The sequence below is a fragment of the Notamacropus eugenii genome, chromosome 4 (genome assembly GCF_028372415.1).
Source record: "Notamacropus eugenii isolate mMacEug1 chromosome 4, mMacEug1.pri_v2, whole genome shotgun sequence".
NCBI lineage: Eukaryota > Metazoa > Chordata > Mammalia > Diprotodontia > Macropodidae > Notamacropus > Notamacropus eugenii.
In genome coordinates, this window is record NC_092875.1 from 262,855,742 (window position 1) to 262,877,442 (window position 21,701).

A 21,701-nucleotide genomic window follows, 5' to 3' on the forward strand; every position below is an offset into this window, starting at 1 on the left:
ATCCTTTTTCACTTGAGATTTACAACATTCAAAATTCCTTCTGCCCGAATGGCTTATTCTAGACTTGTCTTCATAGAAGGCTGTTGTTGTGAGGACCAAATGAGATAATATTTGTAAAGTGATTAGCACAATGCCTGGCACATAGTAGGCACCTAATAAAATGCTTCTAATTCCCCTTCTATCCCCCCCTTCAATGAATTCTTACATTAAACTTTTTGGTTTCAAGTACTCCTATCATCCTAGTCTTCTTCCACTGGATACCCTACAGTTTATCAGTATCCTAATATGTGGTCCCCATGAGTGAGCATAATGTATATGACCAGTCATTAGTGTAAGTGTTAAGCAGCTGAAGATATTGGCATGCTATGGTTCAAATGATTTATGTGAGATGGCTTTTACTGGCAGAGCAACTAGGATCCTGGATAGAGATTGGGGGCAGGGGTAGACAGTCTGTCCTGCCAGCCTTCCTTTTGTCTGTTCCCAAAGTCAATCCTTCATCCATCTGAACTGCCAGGAACTTGTGATCCAAAATGCATCACGCTGAGTTGACTATAACTATGCCTTGGCCAATGGACTTTGGTCTATCCATGTGTTTGTGTGTGGTTCCCATGGGATAAATGAAGACTTGGAACTCCGCTATTTCTCCTTTTTCTGGTTTAGTAGCCTTCAAAATAAACAATCTCCCCTTTTGACCAGTTTTCCCCTTCCTTTGGTAATACCCAACTATGCTGAATGTTGTGGTGACATTTGGGGGAGAATAGGACAATTGTAGTCTTATAATCAATGTTGCCTAAAGGGTTTCCACGATAAATCTGAGGCAGGCACAGTCGTCCTTGCAACCCCACCTCCCCTTCTCATTTTCCCAGGACAAACTTTCTGAGGCTGCTTTTCAGTCCAAAACCCAGCTTTTGAACAGATTTGGAGAAAGAGTTGTTCCCTGTCCAGGGAAGTTTATTCCCTTCCCTAATAGAGCTTTGTTGTCTAGGAAAGGCCATTCTAGTACCGGTTAATAAACGCCTCATTGACTGAAGGGCATGGGTAGGAAACTTTTGAAATTGGGCTTCTTGGCATGAGCTTGAGCCTCGAACAAGAGCCCTTTGGTCTCTCCCTTGTATACGTAGCTTGGTCGCTCCTTCACTTACTGTTGTGTCTTTGCATAGCTGTGTTCTTTGCACATGTATAGTTTGGCATTTTATTTCTTGTGTTATATTTCTTTCCCTCATACAGGTACATTCGTTAAAACTTGCACTTGAAGGCGTGGAGAAGGAAAGAGATTTCTACTTTGGGAAGTTGAGAGAAATTGAGCTGCTCTGCCAAGAACACGGGCAGGAAAACGATGATCTCGTGCAGAGACTAATGGAGGTCCTATATGCTTCAGAAGAACATGTAAGTTTGAGGAGACTCTGGTTCACTTTGTTTTTAATGAAAGTACAAAAGATTTAATTGACTTGGAAGAGTATCTTCCCCATCACCACTCTAAAAGTTCAAAATCATCACCATCGTCATCATAGGTTTATGAAATAGCATGTATATATGGAAAGGAGGCAGGGGATAAAGGTGTAGGGTTTGTTGATCTAAGAAGGTGAATTCACGTTCCAAGTATTTTGAGTGAGTAGGAAGTTTGATTTTATACTATCTGTACAAGACTGCCTACTTCTTAAGGAAAGAGTACGACCTTCAGACTAAAGGGGGCATAAGCAAAAAAAAAAAATCATCCCAGTGTCTCCCCGCCATGTTTTTCTGATCCTTTTCCTTCCCTGCTCCCTATCCCCACCCCAGTTTCTTCTGCTCCTCTGTTTTAGCCATCTGACTTGGTATAATAGCACGGACCCTGACATACACAGGAGGGCCTGCTGTATGGGTTCTTCAGTCTGCTTTTCTAAAAAGAAAGCAACTTTTGAGGGATCAACAATCTACTTTAATCAAGCACATATCAATTCACTTAGTTCAGGGGGAAAAGTCAGCACCCCGAACTTCAGGGAAAATAGAAGCAGAAATTACACACAGAAAGACCAACAGACAGAGCTTCCAACTGTCTGACCATACATCATAAATCGACAGAACCAATTGTCTGACCATGCATACACAGTTACCAGAGAGAGAAGCACCAATATCCGGGTCTTCAAAGCCAGGGGGCTCTTCAGCAGCTACCTAGAGTCTCATCTGGCCAAACAGACACTTCCAATGAGTAAGTTCCAAAGTAAAGCCTCACCTCAGAGTATTGATACACTTTTCAGTGCCAGAGGGCAAGACCATCTGACCCAGTGCCTCAGTAGAAATTAGCAAAAGGTGTGGGCCTTCCTACAAAACAAATCTCCCCTAATCAAACTTCCCTTAATGGGCAGGCCCATCAATGAGTGGAAAAGATCTTTAAATCTCATAATTAACATTGCACTTGGTTACTAGCTGCCTGTAAAGAACAGAATCCTCTACCAAGGACTGCACTTTCTGTGGTTTGAAAAATGCCTGTAGAAAGCCCCATTTGGGGGGACTCCCAGCCACCATCGATGCTGCTCAGGACTACTTCTGCTGCTGGTGGGAGATCCATAATATGACTCAGTCATGACAATGAGAAGCAGATGTGGGGAGCTGGAAAGGAACAGATTAAGAATCTAAACTTGCACAGCTCGAGACACAGGAAAAGTAAAGACAAGAGGAAGGTAAATAGGAGATGAAGAACATCTGTCAATGTAGGGATCCAGACCTGTGATCCTGGCACAGAGTAGGGACCCACAGACACCTCACAAAGAATTGGAATTTGCCATTCATTTTTTCAGCATAGAAGGAGAGCATAGATAGCTAACATGTTGTGGTTTCAGAACAGCCTTTGAGACCATGTTGAGGTTGGTTGTGGGCATGCCGTCTGTGTTAGCTTTGGTTTCTGTCTGACCGAGAAGCATGCACATGCTCTGAGGGCACTGTGGTTGGTTGCTATGTGTGTTGGTATTTTAATAGAATATAACTAGCCACCTATTTTATTTTTTTAATCTCCTGTTCCAGTTGCAAACAGGCAAATGTTGACTTCATTCATGACTTGAAATCTCAGTTTTAATATGAAATCTTCTAATATGTAAGAAAACTGTGGACTAAGTCCCCCAACTACAGCTGCCCCATTTTTTTTAGTTCCCCTTTTTTTTATTCCTCTTTTTAAAATCCTTATTGATTTTATGTAAGTCCATGTGATGCAGGCATCCCATTGAATTCACATGCTACTTGACATAGAAAATGACTGCTCTGGGTAGACATTTTACTAGTTTTTAAAGATTCTTCTCATCTGCTACAAAAAAGTGGGTGAATTTTGTTTCTCTAGTCACCCCTAATGCCCTTTATCCTCCTGTGGAGAGGAGGCAGCATCCCATAGTGGATGTGTGGGACTTGCAGTCAAGACTTGACTTCACATCCTACCCTAGTCAGTTACTAACTTGGTGACCTTAGACAAGTCACTGAATTAGTCTAGGCCTTGATTCCTCAACTTGTAAAATGAGGATTTTGGATTAGATGGACCTTAATGTCCCTTCCAGTTCTAAATCTCTGGTTTTATCCTCACTGGGATATCTGAGATTAAACTCTATAGATTATTGGGAGCTTTTGAGGAATCATCTCACATTCAATTCTTGCTCATCCTTGCTAATGGGACAAGAGTAGCTTGCATAATTAAAATCTAGTCCCCTGGTAATAGGGGGAAATCTCAGTGCTCCCAGCAGCCAAAAAGGCTTTTGAATGTTACCAGTACCTGCTATACAGCTTCTTGTCACAAGGAAAGTCACATTTATGCACCCTTTTGGGGAAGGTCCAATTTGGCACCAACCAGTCCTTTCCATTAGATTACTGGGTCAATAAAATCCAGAACTTACAGGTATGGCCAGGCTTGTGCAAAAGTAGAGTAGTTGAATGATAACTACTGGAAAGGCCCTCCTGGTCCCCAAAATACTGCCCTTCCTCACCTAACATCTCAGAGTTATTCCTTCAGTTTCCCAATTGTCCTCTCCATTTAAAAGTGTAGATATGCCTGGGAGAGAAAATGCTATAATCCTTAACAATCATTCCTCAATGCAGCAGGTTTATCAGATGTTTTCCTAACTTCAGGTTTTGATCACTAGGGAGAGAGAGAAGAATGAGACACTGAATGCACAAAAGGGAACAGACCATGAAGATGACAGACTTGGGTCAGTCCACTCATGGGGGGAGCAGCAGGACCTGCTTAGGATTATAGATTGAATATGCTGTTCTCACACAATCCAGAAAGAGACTTCCAGATTTTTCAATTTGCCAAAAAGGAGGACAGTACAGTGGAAAGATCGGATTCTGAGTGCAAAGACCTGGGGTCTCTCTGAGTCCTGTTCTGCCACTTCACTGTAGGAGAGCCTCATACCTCTGAGCAAGCCACTTTAGTCCTTGTGGTTTCTGTTTTCTCATCTTTCAGATGAGGATGGCTGGACTAGATAGATGAGCTCTTAATATTCCTTCCAGCTTGAACACCCTGGCTTCGGCACAGTTGCAAACCATTTACAGCAGATCTTGAATAAATTTGTTTCTTGTTGCTTCCACTCACTGAACTATTTGGAGGTTACTCCCTTAGGAAGAACAGTTTCCAAGTAAGGTGTGACTCAGCTCTCTGCTTCATCCCACCATCCTCCAATCTCCCTCCAGCCACAGAGAGATTTATTTTTTTCTGGTTGGCTGAGTTTCTGCTAAATTCACCTTTTCTGTAACCCTGGTGCTTTGGAATTCAGACACCACCACTAGCTAGGAGGAAAGGGTGTGGGAGGGAGAAGAGAGAGTGTGTTATCATTGTGACTGTAATCCAAGGGTTATCTGAAATGTATACTAAGTGAGAATTAGCTAGTGACAGTAACCAGGCAGTAGGGATCTGGAAGAGAAAGAAAAGAGAATGTGAGATTACTTCCATTGTAGCGAAAGGGGAAGGAGAGGAAGATGGGATAACTGGGGGTTTTTTTAGTTTCAGGATGTATATATATATTGCACAAGGTTTGTACCAGGACTACTCCCAATTTTACTCCAAAGGGGAATCATCAGAGACTATACTGTGTGTTCAACAAAGTGCAGGTCCTTTGATCCTGGATATGTCAAGTGTCCATATTTAGTAGAAGTTCCTCTGTCTTGACCTTTGAGCTTTATGAAGGAAACGGTGCGGTTCTCAACCATTACCCTTTTTACAGAGCTAGAAGATTTCTAGTCTTGGAGTAAGTACATTTTCTCCCATGTGATATTTTGTTCTTTCACTAATGCCTTACTGATGCCTCAGCATGGCAAGGAAGTAGCTCTGGGTTCTTGAAGGCTTAGTCCTTCAAGCACAGTCCCTGGGTCAGGGATGTCCTAACAGGTTGGAAAGCCTTCTGGAAGTGGCCCTAGAATGGCCTGTTATGTGTATTATCAGAAGACCCACTAGCTCATTTCAGAGACACATCACAGAAGGCTGCTCTGGTGGACTTGATAAAGTTTGACGATGAATATTATCAGCCTTTTCAGCTCAGACTCATAGGGCATTCACATGCACTGCTGTTACAAATCAACAAAATCATGGACCTTTGAAGTATATTTTTTCTTCCTTCTCATTTCTTCTTTATTTCTTACTCTATCCTACACCTCCCATTTTATTGGAGACCTCCATAAAGGTGCAAGGAATTCTGTGTGTTTTTCATAAAATGCTTGTTGATTGATTGGGGAGATGCTTAAGACCTTAGAAATTTTTTTCTTTCTCCATATTATCAGTGACCCCATATTTCTGTGCTAACTTCATACCTACTCAGTTATGTTTTGGGCCAGTGATACTTTATCCCTGAAGCTGTCCTGTCCAGCAAAGACAGTCTATTGTCCGTCTTCAGTGACGGGTGGGTGTACCCAACTAACAGAAAAAAACAAGTGTTTTTTCATAAGTATTGCTGATAATTCTGTGCATAATTATTTATGTAGATCAGATTTATTACAGCATTTTAAGTGCTTTCCTCATCACAGTGCCTTGATGGAATTACTCCAAGTATCATCTCCATTTTACAAATGAGATAACCAAGGTGACTTGCCCAGAGTCACTCAGCAAGCTTGTAATCCGCAGTCTGGATTCAAGTACAGGTATTCATTCCACTAGACAATGCTGCCTTTGCGGATAACGGGCCAAAGAGAATTCATTCCTCCTGTACACTGCTGTTGGAAAACAATCGCCTATCCCTTTCCCAGAATGTCCTTGAGATAGTAAAGGTGATGACTCATTAACCGAAGAATTTCAGACCAGCTCTGGTGTACGCTGCTCAGCTAACGAGAATTATTGGAAAATATTAGAAGGATGGAGATAAGACAGTCTAAGTCTTGTTAATGTTAAGAGTATCTGGATTCAATCAGTTAATCAACAAGCGTTTATTAAGCACCCATGTGCCAGGCACTGGAAATAAAAAGACAGAAGTAAAGCAAAGCTTACCCCCAAGGAGCTTACATTATAATGAGGAGACAGCATGTGTAAAAATAAGTGTACAAAGCACATTCAAAGCAGATCCAAGGTAGGATAGGGAGGAAAGTGTTGTGGAGGAGGAGACAAGGAAAAGCCTCATTCACTAAATGGTCCTTGGACTGACTCTTAAAGGAAAGACCCAAGTAAGAAGGGAGAATATATGTGCTCTTAGAAGCTGTAAGGGCTGACTCTATAGATCTGGGATTCATCTGAAAAGAAATGAAGGGGTTTTTATTCTTATTGCCAAGTCCTCCTTGGGATGACCAAGTTTTGGAAGATGTAGAAGTCTAAATGTTGGTTTTTTAATACATAGCCTTGAGATGTGATTAATTTTCAAGATGCTGAAGGCTTCCTGCCTCCCCACCAAAAATAGACATCCTTTTCCATTTAACAAAAAAATGATAAGATATCTAGGGCATCCTCATGGTCCAAAGTATTAAATTTCCAGGACAAATGACCATCCCTTTGATCATCCTCATGTACCTTTCAGTTAATGCTGAAGTTGAATCCACTACTGAAAACTAATCAATCTATCCACTGATCCCCTCCGGAATTCTAAGTGAGCTGTGGTGCCTCTCTTTCCTTATCAAACTGGAGTTTTTCTTCCCAAAGCTCTCCCACTCCCATCCTTTTTCCTCAGTCCCATTGGCATGCACAGAGCTAGGGCTCCTGCCCTTCAGGATGAGTGCCAACGGGAATGCTTCCCCCAGGGAGTGAGAGGAGCCCAACCTTATGCATGCTTATGCTATGCTAATGTAAATTGAATTTTCCAAATGATTTTTCCCCTCTTCGGACAATACCTGAGAATAGGAATTTGCCATCGGGATCTCTCTCAGAATCTGGCAGACGGCTGTGGCTGATTTGCAGTTAGGTTCTGTATGATCGTTGCCTGTGTCCTACATTTTGTCGTGGTTTTCCCAACCTCCCTGCTCTCTCTGGTTATTAAGTTCTTTTTTCTTTTGTCAGGGAAGAGGGGAAAATGTTTCTGTGATCATAAAATAGAAATGTGTGGGCCAAGATCTCAGAATTGTGCTTTATAACACATCCTTCTCTGAATTATATATGCTGTCCTCCAGACTCTCAGAACTTACACATCAAGCCTTCACAGTCTTCTAGTAATATGAGGGAATTTGTTGTTCGTGCCAATAACCTCTAATAAAAGTTGCCTGGGGACAGCAGTTTTTGCAGCAGATGTATTGCATCACATATGTGCTGCCCTTTGAACAGGAATTCTGCAATGGTTGTATAAAGCCATCCTCACAGCTGCATAACCCTTAGAAGAACTGTTCCATAAAATAGTTGCCTTCTCATGAGCCCCTAATCATCTTGGGACAAATCATTTCAAAGTCTATAGAAACATAAGTGAGAGAACCTTCAAATAAAATCACCTAGGTGGCCCAGTGGGTGGAGTAGTACCAGAGCTGGAGTCAGGAAGACCTGAGTTAAAATCTGGCCTCAGACACTTCATAACTCCGTGACCCTGGGCAAGTCACTTAACCTCTATTTGCCTCAATTTTGCCCATTTCCCACTCTTCTCCTTTAAATGAAGTAGAAATAACTTACTGGAAACCAATTATGAAATAATGTCAAGCAGTTCAAATGGTGTCATGTAGTAAAGCATGGTTGAGTATTATTGAAGGATTGACATACACATTAAAATGATTAACCTTATTATCTGAACTTATGGGACTATGTGTGAATGTATTGTATGGGGGGAAAGGTGTGTATGTGTATATGTATGTATTTGTGTGTGGTTGTTTAAGTAAAAGAATAGTTACATCTGCTAAGAGGTATAATGGACAGAGCACCGAGTAGGGAGGCCTAGATTCGAATCCACCTCAGACACTTATTATAATAACTGTGTGACTTTCGGCAAGTCATTTAACCAAAAGGTGCTTCAAGCACTTCCCTAGGTCTTGCCTACAAAGTGATAGATGTTGGCTTCTTGGCAGAGAGTTCCTACACTGGAAAGTTCTTTATGCTGATGAAAACACAGATCTTGTGGATATTCCCAAATTCTTTCAGTAAAAAAAATCCTAATCTGAACTTTCACATTAACCGGTTATCCACATTATGGATTATCTGTGATTTATTTATTCCTCCCCAATTTGTTCCAGGTCCAAACTACAGAGAGAAGGCATTGGGTCCAGCTATTCCAGGTTGGGGGGAAGGGTAATGCAAATGTCTGAAGTTTAGTGATTGTGTGGACAGATTCATAAGGCACTACTCCCCTCCTCCAGGGTGGTAGTTTGGGAACATACCCGATTTTGGATTAATCATGTATTCTGTTAACTCAGATAATCATGTCACTTAATTTTCTTTCTTTCTTTTTTTTTCTTTCTTTCTTTCTTCCTTCCTTTCTTTCTTTCTTTCTTATTTTTGAGGTAGAACAAATAAGGAATTTGGGGCTTAAGCTAGTTAAATTTGATGTTTCCTGGAAATTTGATGTCATTTAAAAAATAGTTTTTGAGTAATTTCTAAGCTAATTTCTGAACTCATTTTGAAATATTTGAAATGGTTTTGATGTCATTTGTTGTCACAAATTAACATTTTCAAGGTAAACTTTTAGAGTAAAGTATATGGTAACACCTGTCTAGAACTCATTCTAATAACTTCACCATTTGGGGGAAGACTGAACCCCAGGTCAGTATACTAAAACTCATCTCAGAGAAGAGTCGTTCACTAATAACCTACTTACTGTTACTTTCTGTATAGTGACAGAAAGTTTGGTTATCATTTAACTGGAACACAGTAGAAGTAGCGAATTAAATGGTGAGAGAGGCTACCGTGAGCAGAAAAAATGGCTGGCATGAAGAGGTGATAGTAAGTAGCCTGATAGAAACAGAGTAGAAAAAAAAAATCTTTAAAAGTGCACAGAACTCAGAAAGTACAGGTATCAGGGAGCATTTTAGGGGAAAGGGGGGACGTCTGGTTGACTGCCTGCTCAGAAGGCCTTGAAACAAGTCATCTGTTTGAGCAGAGAACAGTACAATAGTAGATGTCCATAATAGCTCATCAAGGAAAGGTAAGATTCTGTTCTGCAGTGGATCCCACCAAGGCAGTGTGCCTTCATGAGTAGGATGGAGGCTGAGAGTCAGGAACACCTAGGTTCTCAACAACTATGTGACCCTGGGCCAACTGCTGAATATCTCTAAGCCTTAGATAACTTCCTAGGACTCACCTGATAATCACAGAGATTGTGATCTGTCTGCCTCAGATAATATCAGACAGTAGTTTCTTCCTGTATTAATGTATAAAATTATAGATTTTAATTATAGATGGGACCTTAGAAACTACCTAGTACAGTTCCTTTCCAGAAAGACATCTAGAATATTGGACCAATCTCATCTCAGACACTTACCTAGCTGAACAGCCCATGCCAAGCCATAGAACCTCTCTCTGGCTCCATTTCCTCACCTACAAAACAGATAATAGTAACACCTCACTCACAGGGTTGTTATAAGGACCAAATGAGACAACAGCTGTAAAGTGTTTTCCAAGCCTAGTACTAGGTCATTGTTAGCTACCACTACTACTCACTCTGTTTTACAAATGAGAAGACCAAGACCTCCATATTCATTCAGTTACCTAGGCTTGTCAGTTCAGCACCCGTAATGTCTCTGGCATCTGTCTCCTATCTTCTCTAATGCAGATCCTCATCACCCCTGGACTGTTGTCATAATATCAGGTCTAACCATGTCACTTCCACGCCTGAATAATTTTCCATGACTTCCTATTGCCTCTAAGATAAAATACACAAAACCTCATCTGTGGCATTTAAGGCCCTCCACAGTTTAGCTCATACCTACCTCTCTGGTCTTATTTCACATTATTTTCATGCATGTATTCCCTGTTCCCATCCAAATGGCCCCCGTGATATGCCCTGGAGCAGACATTACAGACCACCATACTCTTTCCACTGCACCACCCTGCTTCTTCATCTACTGTGGAAGAGGACAGGAAAGTCCATAATCCATTTCATCAGTTTCTTTCCAAAACTGCAAAATAACAGGTCTGGTGCCTGAATTAACTCAGCTACCCAAAACAATTTATTTCCTGAATTCCAATTCAGATGCTGGATCTTCCCCAAAGCAGCTCTTAATCTTGCCAGGTAGAAGTGAGCGATTCTTCTTTCAGTGTCCCTGAGCAGTGTGGACCTTCCTTTGTACCCACCATGTTCTGCTTCCTGTTATATAGTACATCTTCTCTACCTGTGCTGCTCACTTTGGTTGTGAGTGGGTTATGGTGGGAGCACAGGATCCCGGATTTAGGACTGGGATGAACCTAACGGCCTTCTAATCAAACCTCTTTTCTGGTGGATGAGGAAAGTAAGGCCAAGATAATAGGATTTGGCCAAGGTCATCAGACTCCACACCACCACTCTAAGAGGAGCTATGTCTTATTTCATCTTTGTATACTAAGGATCTTGGTTTAAAAAAAAAAAAGATTGTTGGACTCCTGTATGAAGGAGATGAATAGATACTGTCCCATCCTAATGCCAGCTACTGATCTCTATGTCCCCAGGCCATATCTGACCTGACTCACATTATTCCTAAACTTGTCTCTACTACATATAAAATAAGAAGAATTATTCTAGTACGAATTAGATGGTGTAAGGGAAGTGCGTATATGCTTGAACTCATCCCATCTTCAGAGCGGAGTCAGGTTGACCATGCACACTGGGGAGGCATGGGGGCTCCATTAACAGCAGGGCTCTTTGGCTGAGGGTTTTCTGTCTGATTTTCAGGAGAGTCACACGGAGGAGCAAGAAGCCGACGAGCAAGTTCACGAGCAGCCTCAGCAGCAGGAAGAATACTGACCCGTCATCACATCTCTTGACACTGTTCATTCTGTTGTGGGAACTTTTCTTCTGGAGAATTGGAACATGTGTGGCCTCCGACACGAAAGAAACCCTTTGCTCTCCATCCGCCATTACCATGGACATACTGCAGTGAGTGCCAGCCAAACCACTGCAATCTCTGCTCGTTACTTTGCCAAGATGCGTTAGCAAAAGTCTACTCTCAGCTGTCCACCTGAGAGATTGTAGGGTCACATTCTTTCAACTTCACCACTTGGCTGCTTGAGATGGGTTCTGTCCTTTTCTTTCAATAAGAATCCCCCCTTTCCCCAACTTTTGTCTTAGTATGATACCGTTGTAACTTGATATATGGTATTTATATGGGCATCTTACAACAAAACGTTACTAGATGTCACACACATTTGTGGTGCTTTGATGTTTGCAAGTCTGTCTGCCTTTGAGCTTAAATTTGGTGAAATGAATTGGAACAAAGGGAAAAGAAGTACTTGAGAGGGAAGTCAGAATGATGACGGCATATTTTCCTGGGTGAGGGACGGGAAGGCTTGTGCCACTACAAATCTCATTATCTCTCATTCACAAAACTAAAGACAAAACAGTGGTTTCAAAGAACTGAAGATCCCCTCTGTGTTTTACCCATCAGCATGTTAGACAACCACACAGTATGTTGTTATTTTTGGGAAATCTGAATCCACTTAAGAGGAAAAAAAAAGAAGCATCTCAATTTTCCGTATTTTTTTTCTCCCTTCTTCCCCTCCTTACCTCCTTACCCTGCCACCAGAGGTTTCCATGGTCTTTTCTTTCTCAGGGTCCTATTTGGTGGATAAATAGATAGATAGCTAGATAGATATACATACATACATACATACATCAATACATACTCCCCAAGATGCTGCTGCTCAGTATCTTCAGACCAAAAGGGTTCTGGGTTTGTAGGTTGGTCAGAGAAGGACCCTACTGCCTTCTGCCTCCTCCCTCCCTTTCCTTATTGGCACCCTAGGTGAAAGATAGTTAGTGTGGATTTTAATATCTCTCTCTTCCATCATTCAACCTAGAGGAAGAGAGAGACCAGGCTAAGGTCCATTGGCTGCCAGCTGACTCCAGAACCAATGGCAGTTCTTAAAGAGGGACTAAGTTCTTCTAAAAGAATTACAATAAGGAATGAGTTGCAGCTACCTGTGTTTGTCAAGTTCTGTGCACGCCATGGCAGGAAATTTCACCTGAAATTGAAGTGATGCTCTGATTAGTGGAAGCACAACCTCTAAAGCCCTTTCCAGCTCTAAATCTATGATCCACTGACCTCCAGCGGAGACATTTCTGCAGTCTGGTATAGACTCTGCTCCTAAGATGCTGGAGTTGTATGGCAGAAAAATCTGTGACTCCCAATAACATTTGGAATATGGAATTTTTCCTCTTCATAGGGCCCTTCTTGTTGTTGACCTTTGCTAAACAGTGACAATTTATAAACAAATATAGCGAATATTAATGTATTAAAAGCATTCCTTATTTTTTAACTAAAATTTGCACATTTTATTAGTCTCTTTTCGACTCTTCATCGCCCTTTTTTTTTTCCATTTGCAGTTGGTGTTCCTTCTTGGTTCATTTTGCTTGGTTTCCAATTTTTGATTTATTTTCACTGGGTATTTGATTTAGCAGGTGCAACAAAAGCAAGGAACAAGTGCCCCTTCCCTCCGATCCCATACTCCCCACTTAACTAAACAGCTAAAATAAACTTCTGAATGATCTATTTTAAAGTTCTGAATTTATTTACTAATTGATTAAACTCCGGTTCTAAATTCACACTAGAGCTGAAGATTTTTACCAGTAAAAATCTTCTGCTCCAAATAAATCTTTTGCAGCAGAGTGGTGTTTATTGAGTGAAATGTCCAGAAGGATGCTTGTATTTTGAGGTTTTATCCTATATTCAGTATATACAATTCACTGTGGAAAAAAATAAGACCTAAATTTGATGGGTTTTGTTTCCCTTTCTTCTCTCCATTGCTTTCTCTATACAGCAGACAGCATAGTAGCTCACCCGTCTAAGGCTAGATAGGTTTTCTGGCCTGGCTCTCAACATTGACATCCTCTCCCACCTGGTAACAAGTAGTGGTAATGCTATAAGTCTCCCACTTTGTTTGCTGCATTTCTAAACCTGTATTTAGTCACTACCTTTCTTCAGCTTAAAAGATAGTTGTGTAAGTACACAAGGAAATGTGTGAAAGGAAATTTTCTTCCAAGAGACACAGTAAGCAATCTTATGGGCCAGGATAGACAGGCAAATGGATAGACTCCCCTTTTTTGTCCTCACAAACCACAGCGACTCTTAGGAGAAACGATGAGCATGAGTTCCAGACTTTAGTAGCAACACCGATGCCAGGGCAGTCTTTCCCCAAGGTCCTCTCCCCTTTCTAGGGAACAGCTCTCTTCCAGAACTCATTGCGGGGATTCACTAAATAATTTCCATAAGCTTCATGGATGATAATTCCCTCAGACCATCCCATTCCTGCCATCTTTTCAGCTGAAAAATGTGGGTCAGTTACACTTTCCTATCCTGTAAAGTAGCCTTACTTATTACTCCATCCACCATATTTGATTAATCTTTCCAAGATTCCCACAGCTTTGGTTATTAGATCAAATTATTCTTCATTCTTTTGGAAAAGAACTAGAAATTTTTCCTCTTTCATGTTTCTTATTAAATTAAATTGGGCTGCATCCCAGGTGAAGCAGACCCTTTATAAGTTATTGATGCTTTCACATTATTTCCCTCTCAGTTGATCCCTTTCTTCAGGAGCTATCTGAACTATCTATGGAGGAAAAAGAGTTGAGTCCCTTTCCAGATCCTTTCTCATTAAATAGTGAAAGCTGTACTTCTCACCTCAAGCATCCTACAGTATGTCTTCCTCCTTAGACCACCGATGGCAATGACTGACCCAGCTGCGCTGAGCAGCAACCCTTAATGAATACTTTTCCTTCTCCCATTCACATAAATTCATTCTCTGTCCACTCCTCTTATCCACCTATTGAGCCGATTATAGCACTTTTCACCGCTTATGTCAGGCAGGAAGTGATTGACGTAGAGGGCAGGGGGAAAACCCAATCTCTTTCTAAGCAGAAACAAACAAAAATACCCCAGGTTACCCGAGAGAAGTAAACTCCAGAAGGGAAACAAGGCCTCCTGTTCCCTCCCTGGTGAGTATTCCTGTTATTCCGTTATGGTTTAATATGCATTCGTAATTACTTTTAATAAATAGTATACCATAAAGCTTTTGTTATAGAGTAAATGTAAACTGAAAGGAATGTAAACATATGTATTGTTAATTATAAATAGATAAGTAATGGCATAATAGATGAAAAAAGGCTTATTCAGATGTATCGCACTCATTTTACTTTACCCACCAACTGTCGCATGGTAGAGTAGACTTTTTTGTCTCTGAATATGTGAATAACTTGACTTGCGTTTATCTTTTTACATATTTAATAAAAAAAAGTATATGTTAAAATCTTCATAGATCTATAGACTATTTAAATTTTCACTGTTAACATTAGCATTTAATGAGCATGTGGATATGTATAGGTTGTGCACGTATGGGTTTACATGCAGTATTGGAAAAGGTTGGGTTTTTTTTTTTAAGTGCCAAATGTTTTAGCAGGAGATGTAAGTTCCACATGTTGGTACCATAGATCAAAGCCTTGTCAGGCATCTGTATTACTCAGAGAAATTTTAATGAAAATATAAAGATAAAAATAAAAAGAAATAATTCCCTTGAGAAATAGTCCCACTTGCAAAGACCTGAAACTCCAACAGCAAGTGCAATTCTATGAGATAAAACTGGACAAACCAGGGGAAGATAGGACTAAGGAGTAGGCACCAGGGTGGTCCCAAGTTAAGCCCTGTAGCAAAATAGAGGACGACTTTAGCCAAAAGGCCTATAATAACTCAACAGCTTTTTGAAGAAGGATTTTTTTTCCTTCCCAATCCAGCTCTTCTTATGACTGACCTTGGCAAAAAGTATGACAATTTGTAAATGGATGTGTAAAGTAAAACAAGGAATAAGTAGGAAAGTTCGTTAAAACCTAACCTACAGAAGCCACCCAGAAAAGTATAGGATTTATTGGTAGGGAAAGCACTATTCCCAGTGGCCTGCAGATTGGAAGTATAATGGATGGATGCTTTTACTTCCAGAAGGAAAAAAATCTCCATATTGTTTTCAAGCACCACCTAGAGGTCAATTTAGTTTCCTAACTAGACTGTTACCAGTCTGACTGTGAAAAAAAGATTTTATTTATTTAATTTATTACTCATTTATCAAAGAGGCAGGGAGAAGGGCAGAGATAGCCATAACCCTATTGCCTTGAAACTCAGCTTACTCTGGGTACACTCTTGACATAGCAGGGTCTGTAAGCCAAAACTCATATGGGAAAGTCCTCCTGCTTGAAAGAAAACACCTCTTTCGACCTCAAACATATTACAAAAGAGAAAAAAAAATCTTCAAAGTTCTGGTGGGTCGTCCACAGCTTGTTTATAAGAGATTCATTACAGATTATGGTGAGCAAAGTTGTCATTCAGACATACTGTGAATAAAATTCAATCTAAGATTGTCTCAAAATAATCCATTCGTTCTCATTACTGTTGTAGCAACAGGGCTCTGAATCACACAGACATGTAAATCTTACTGGAATTCTGCCATCTTCCCAGTCTAAGATCACAAATAGATTTTTCATATAAATTTTTAAAAACTCCTAAGATCATAGAGCCTTAGTGTTCCCTAACTTGAAAATCAGAATTGTTAGATGTGTGGTTGTTGTGATTATTAAGGCTGATGGAATTATTATGGGCTCACAAACTCTCATTCTCAGTGCAAACGGAACAGTACTAAATACAATCTACTTCCAAGAGGAATATCAAATCATTCATTCATTCAGCAAATATTTGAGTTCCTCCTGTGCTAGGTGCTGAAATCAAAACTTCCCGATGGACATTTAACTACTCAACTCCTCTACCACTGGACGTAATACTTTACCTAACTGGGAACTATAAAGTACACTCTCTTCTCAGTGGGAAAGGTTAAAAGCAATGGATCTTGTGTAAAAGAAGTAAAAATCTGGCAGATATATTGGACTCTAGAGGACCATAAGAATGACAGGAGGTCTTTGGACCATAGACTTAACATCCCAGTCAGAGGAACCTAAGTCCCTTAGCTGAGTAAATGAGCATATGTAGTTTGCATGTGCATTATAGGAAAATACAATGATGTGTTAATGAGCCTCTGAACTTAACCACATTATTATTCCCTTACCCGAACAAGACTATAACATACATGATAAGGGGTCATCCAGCCTTCGAGTGAAAATTTCCAGAGGCAGCACTTATGGATCACCCTAATTGCTAGAAAATTTTTCCTTACTGCTAACATAAATTGGCTGCTTTAGGGTGTTCATTCCTTGCTAGACTTGGAGTCAGGAAGATTTGGGTCCAAATTCCATTTCATACATTTAACTAGCTCTGTGACCCCAGGCAACTCATTTAACTTCACTGGTCCTCAGTTGCCTCATCTGTAAAATGAGAGGGTTGATGAACTTAACGACCTCTAAGGTCCCTTTAGTTCTAAATTTATGATTCTACTGTTCCAGCACAGTCAGAACATGTAGGCGTTTCCCTGTGTAGCAAAATTCCACTGCTTTTATCTTGCTGTTATAACATAATCTTTCCAGTTCATTAGTTACATTACACAATAAAACTAAACAAAATAATTTTTAAAGATTCCTTTGACTCATTTTCCAAGATGTGTTCAAAATTCTGACAACTTAAAATAGAATTTAGAAGTGTTAAAATGGTGGAGAAAGATTTAATTCCCATAAATGTGCTATACTTTCATTTCATCTAATCATAGTCAAGAATTATTTACTAAAAACACTTCTAATCCAATATCCTGGTTATACAAATATAATATGATCCCTCTAGCATCTCCTAGGACAGTTTTTCTGGCTTGATGCATTTCTCAGAAATGGAGTATAGGAAATTTGAGCTTGAATATTAGTTTAGGAAAGGAACGTAGTCAATCAGGCCTACATACACATACACTTTTCTAATATCTGGACAATATTCAAGGCATAGGGAGAAAAAACATTTTCATTTCAATGTGAGAGAGTGACTTTGGAATTATTGTTATGTGTCCCCGAAGCTTTCTTTCCAGGTACCAAATCTTTAACTGAAAACATTCTCACTGTAAACGCTAAGCAGTATACCATGTAAACTAGAAAATTACACCTCAGTTCATCTATCCATTCACAAGATACTGAAAAACATTTTCATTTCAGTGCTGTGCATTTATTGTTGTATCTTTGTTGGAGATGAAAAAAAATTACCCTTTAAGACCAAAGGTTTACTAGGCACAGAGTGAATGAATTTATTTGCCTCAAAGGTGAGTAAACTCATGTCAACAGTAGATCCAAGCAAAAAAGACCCCAGTAGCAGCATTCATTCAGAGAAATTTGTAACATTACCTCTTCTCAATTTACAAGGGGGGAAGTTATTTCTGTATACGAACAAATTCCAAATGGCCTTGTATATGTACTATGTTTACCACATGGAGACATTTTTATAAAGTATATAATTCGTAACTTGGAACACACATGATTATGTAAACCATTGACTATTTGGGAGATGCCCTATGCATGGTTTCTGTGGATAAAACTTATACTAACTCAGTTTACATAGACCTTAAAAATAGTACCTAGGACCACACAGTTATGCATCATAGCATGACAACTGGAAATAACTTCAGTTTGCTCCTAAGGAATATAATGATTGTCCTAATCTAATATGCTTCATTGTGAGTCTCTTCCAGCTAGTTTTATTGGCTGTGATTCTCCTAGGGTTTCCTTGCTGCACTGCAGTGAATCTCCCTATTCTCATGTGGCCATGCCTAAAGATGTAACATGTACGGAAAGCACTTGGCAAACCTTAAAGAGCTCCTCCAATGTCAGCTGCTCTTTTGTTTTAACCCTATGACAAAACAATAAGTTGTTGAGAGGGTTTCTACAGCTCTCTATTAAGTGTACCGGCCAAACAAGGCGTGTGGTTTTGCTTTTAGGATTAAGTTTATCAGAGGGTACTGAAAATACCAAATTAGGGTTCCTGAGCAACCTGATTTACAAAAGCTACTTCCAGAAATCCACTGACTGTCAGCTCCACAATTCTTAACTGTAGCTTCTGCCCAAACATAGACGTGAGAAGAGGAGGTACAGAAAGGGAGAGATGCCTCCTGCCTACTAAGGTATCTCAGGTATCCTGCAACATCCTTGACATCCATTCTGTTTTCACAGCAGTCCAGTGAAGGAGCCAGCAGAGTCATGCATGCAGGCTTGTCCAACCATGTGAGGGCTGTTTGACACAGGATCCATAAGCTCACTTGGCAACTTCCTCTGAGTTTTAAATGCACAGCCACACACTCCATGCTGGTTAGAATCCTCTCTGCCCTTCTGAATGTAGACCAGAAAGGCACTGGAGAGATGTAGGTGTGGGAGTATGGAGAGGATGAGCTAAGAAACCTCTTTCTGTGAATAGCTTATATTCGAGACACAAGAGAAGCACACCACTTTAAATATGGATCCCATTATATTCATTAAGTGTATGAAGATACTTTGGTCATTCAGGTACATTGAGTCTTATTGTTCCTAGAAAGAAGGAACATCAGGGTAGATCTTGACTGTTCCTTGATAACAAATACTTATTCCTGGGCACGTTTCTTCATGGAAAAGATGTAAATTTTCAAGTGCTGACTTAATTGTCTCCCCTAGAAGACATGGGAAAAAATGGGGGGGTAAAAGTTAAGAAACTATTACTTAATTTCCTCTTCCAGCTACCAAACAGTATTGTCCCCAAACCCATCCTTTCGGAATAACCCTAGATCAATGTAGATAAAAAGATTTATTGCTCAGGGACAGTGTAATACAGGGAAAGACAGCTAGATTTGGAGACAAGGGACTTTTTTCAAATTCTGGCTCTACCACTAACTACCTGTACAACCCTGGGCAAGTCACTTCATCTCTGGACATTAGTTTCCTCATCTGTGAAATCAGAGGATTGAACTATATGACCTTTGAGGTCCCCTCTAGGTCAAAATCTATGATTCAGTCTCTCATCATTTTGTTTCACACTAAAGTATCCCATCACTGCCCCCAAGGTGCTATAACAATAGCCCTGTCACCTATACAAAGAGAGATTAAATTCAAGGTCAGTACCTAGTTCTATACAATAAGAAAATGGCCTTTGTGTAGACAGAAGATCATAATTTTGACTTTAGATTTGCTTGTGTGACTCATGTTCATGGATTTCAACATGCTGATGTAAGGATCAACATGGTACAGTATGGTTAGAGCCCTGGACTGGGACTCAGGAAGACCTGGGTTAAATTCCATCTTAAACCCTTATTTGCTATGTGAAATTACACAGATAATTTGACCTCCCAGGACCATCTATGGGGGGGGGGGGGGAACTCAGTAGCCTTTCAGGTCCCTTCAAGTTCTAAATCTTTTAGTTCTATGACCAGTTTGATATTCACATTTATATAGCATAAACGAGTCACATAACAATTTAGGAGTTGTGTTCTTAAGTTTTTAGTTACTTTGAGCAATATTTGCTCATTTGTCCATTAATTATGAAATTCTTTTTATGCTTAGCACAGAGTCTGGCACATAGTAGACACTTAATAAATTTTCCTTAATTGATTGGGAGACTTGCTTTTTTATCATCATTTTTTCTCTGAAGATCTTAATCAGCCTGTAAATAACTGCCTTTATTATGTATGAATGAGCACATTTATATCCTAAACAATTCATATGCTAAAAGGAATAATTCAAGAAATCTTCTTTTAAAATCCCTTAGTCAGTGAATAACATCACACACTATGGCACACATGTAAGCCCATGTACACACTTAATAACATTTATATAGCACTTCAAGGTTTGCAGAGCACTTTACATATACCATCTCTTGATCCTTATACCAGCCCTGGGAGGTAGTGCCTGTGATGATCCATGATTTAAAACTGAACCAATGACGGCCATACAGCTGGTGTCTTTGGCAGGATTTGAACTTAGGTCATCCTGACTACAAGTCCAACTGTCCACTTTCCCACCTCGCTACTTCATAAGAGGAGATGGTGAGGGCTTAGGGTAATTAGATGGAGTCTGGAAGATATGCCAGGAATGGAAGAAAGGAAAAGAGTTCGAACAACATTCAGTCTCTCTGTCCTCCTCTTTTCCCTTCCCCATCACTTCTGTGGATTACAAGATAGAGATGGGGCAGCAGTTAGAAAGGAGAAGGGAGCTAGTAAATGCTTGCAGCAGGATTCGAACTCAGCTTTTCCTGACTGCAGGGTTAGCCCTCTACTACTACCTAGTACTATCACTTTGAATTTCATATTGTAAAGAAAGAAGATACACAAACAAAAAGAGGAGATATTTACCACACACACTCCATAGTGCACGTGAGCCACAGTGGTTAACGCAGTGAAGGCCATCAACACCGATTCCTCCAGTCTCCCAAGAAGCCCTGTTACTGCTGCAAAGACCACGAAGGCCAGTGGAAACAAGAGGTAGTGGAAGGATTCAGATCTGGTGTTGCTCATTTGGCAGATGATCACTCTGCACTGTTGCAATAAGAAAAAAACAATCCCATCTTCGAGTTAGATAGGGGAGCCAAAGTTGTCTAAAGGAAGCATGTTAAAAGTTAATGTAATCTATTAAGTTTCCTGCTCAACTCCCTCCCAGGCTTCCTACTGCCTAACACCCACCTTCCTGTTTCTGAGGACTCTAACCCCTGGACTAGATCCAAGGGTGAAGTTTAATGGGAAATGTCCCTTTTCCTTCTATATTGGCAGAAAAAAAATACATATGTAAGGTGCTTAGTGGAATGAATGGATTTTGTTTCCCCTTTTCTCCCCGTTTTGAACTTACTTCTGATATCTTTCCTCTATTCGTGCTTATTCAGACTTCTTAAAAGCACAGGCAAATGACAAGTGATAAGCTTCCTGCTTAGTGTTAATCCAGGAAAGCTTTGTCGAGGTAATACTTCAAGAATGACTAGCCAGTTTGGTCTAGAGGGGAATAAGTCAGATGGGTGTTGTTCAGTCATTTCAGTTCTGTCTAACTCTCTGTGACCCCATTTGGAGTTTTCTTGTCTAAGATACTGGATTGATTTGCTATTTCCTTTTACAGCTCATTTTACAGATAAGAATATGAGACAAACAGGGTGACATGACTTGCCCAAGATCACAAAGCTATTAAGTATCTGAGGCCAGATTTGAACTTAGGGAGATGAGTCTTCCTGACTTACAGCCCACCGCTATATCCACTCACTGCCACCTGCTAATAGTAACAACTTCTTCACCTAAGTAGGAAGACATCCTGTTGAACTTG

The 21,701-nt window shown here is 40.2% G+C and overlaps 2 protein-coding genes across 5 annotated transcripts in view; one reads left to right on the forward strand and one right to left on the reverse strand.

Annotated features, from left to right (window-relative positions):
- MAPRE2 (microtubule associated protein RP/EB family member 2) overlaps window positions 1–13,026 on the forward strand; it is a 201,116-nt gene extending 188,090 nt beyond the window's left edge. For all 4 annotated transcript variants that reach the window (XM_072604544.1, XM_072604542.1, XM_072604545.1 and 1 more), the window contains 2 exons: window positions 1,228–1,386; window positions 11,211–13,026. In XM_072604544.1, the coding sequence (XP_072460645.1) occupies window positions 1,228–1,386; window positions 11,211–11,282 (231 nt within the window). In that variant the 3' untranslated portion in view covers window positions 11,283–13,026. The remainder of the gene's footprint in view (window positions 1–1,227; window positions 1,387–11,210) is intronic.
- Window positions 13,027–17,661: 4,635 nt separating this feature from the next.
- The window catches only part of LOC140501200 (ethanolaminephosphotransferase 1-like), a 182,506-nt gene continuing 178,466 nt past the window's right edge, over window positions 17,662–21,701 (reverse strand). Inside the window, exons 10-11 of the mRNA XM_072604541.1 lie at window positions 20,750–20,932; window positions 17,662–19,075 (exon numbers count right to left, since the gene is read on the reverse strand). Coding sequence (XP_072460642.1) covers window positions 19,010–19,075; window positions 20,750–20,932 — 249 coding nt within the window. The 3' untranslated portion in view covers window positions 17,662–19,009. The remainder of the gene's footprint in view (window positions 19,076–20,749; window positions 20,933–21,701) is intronic.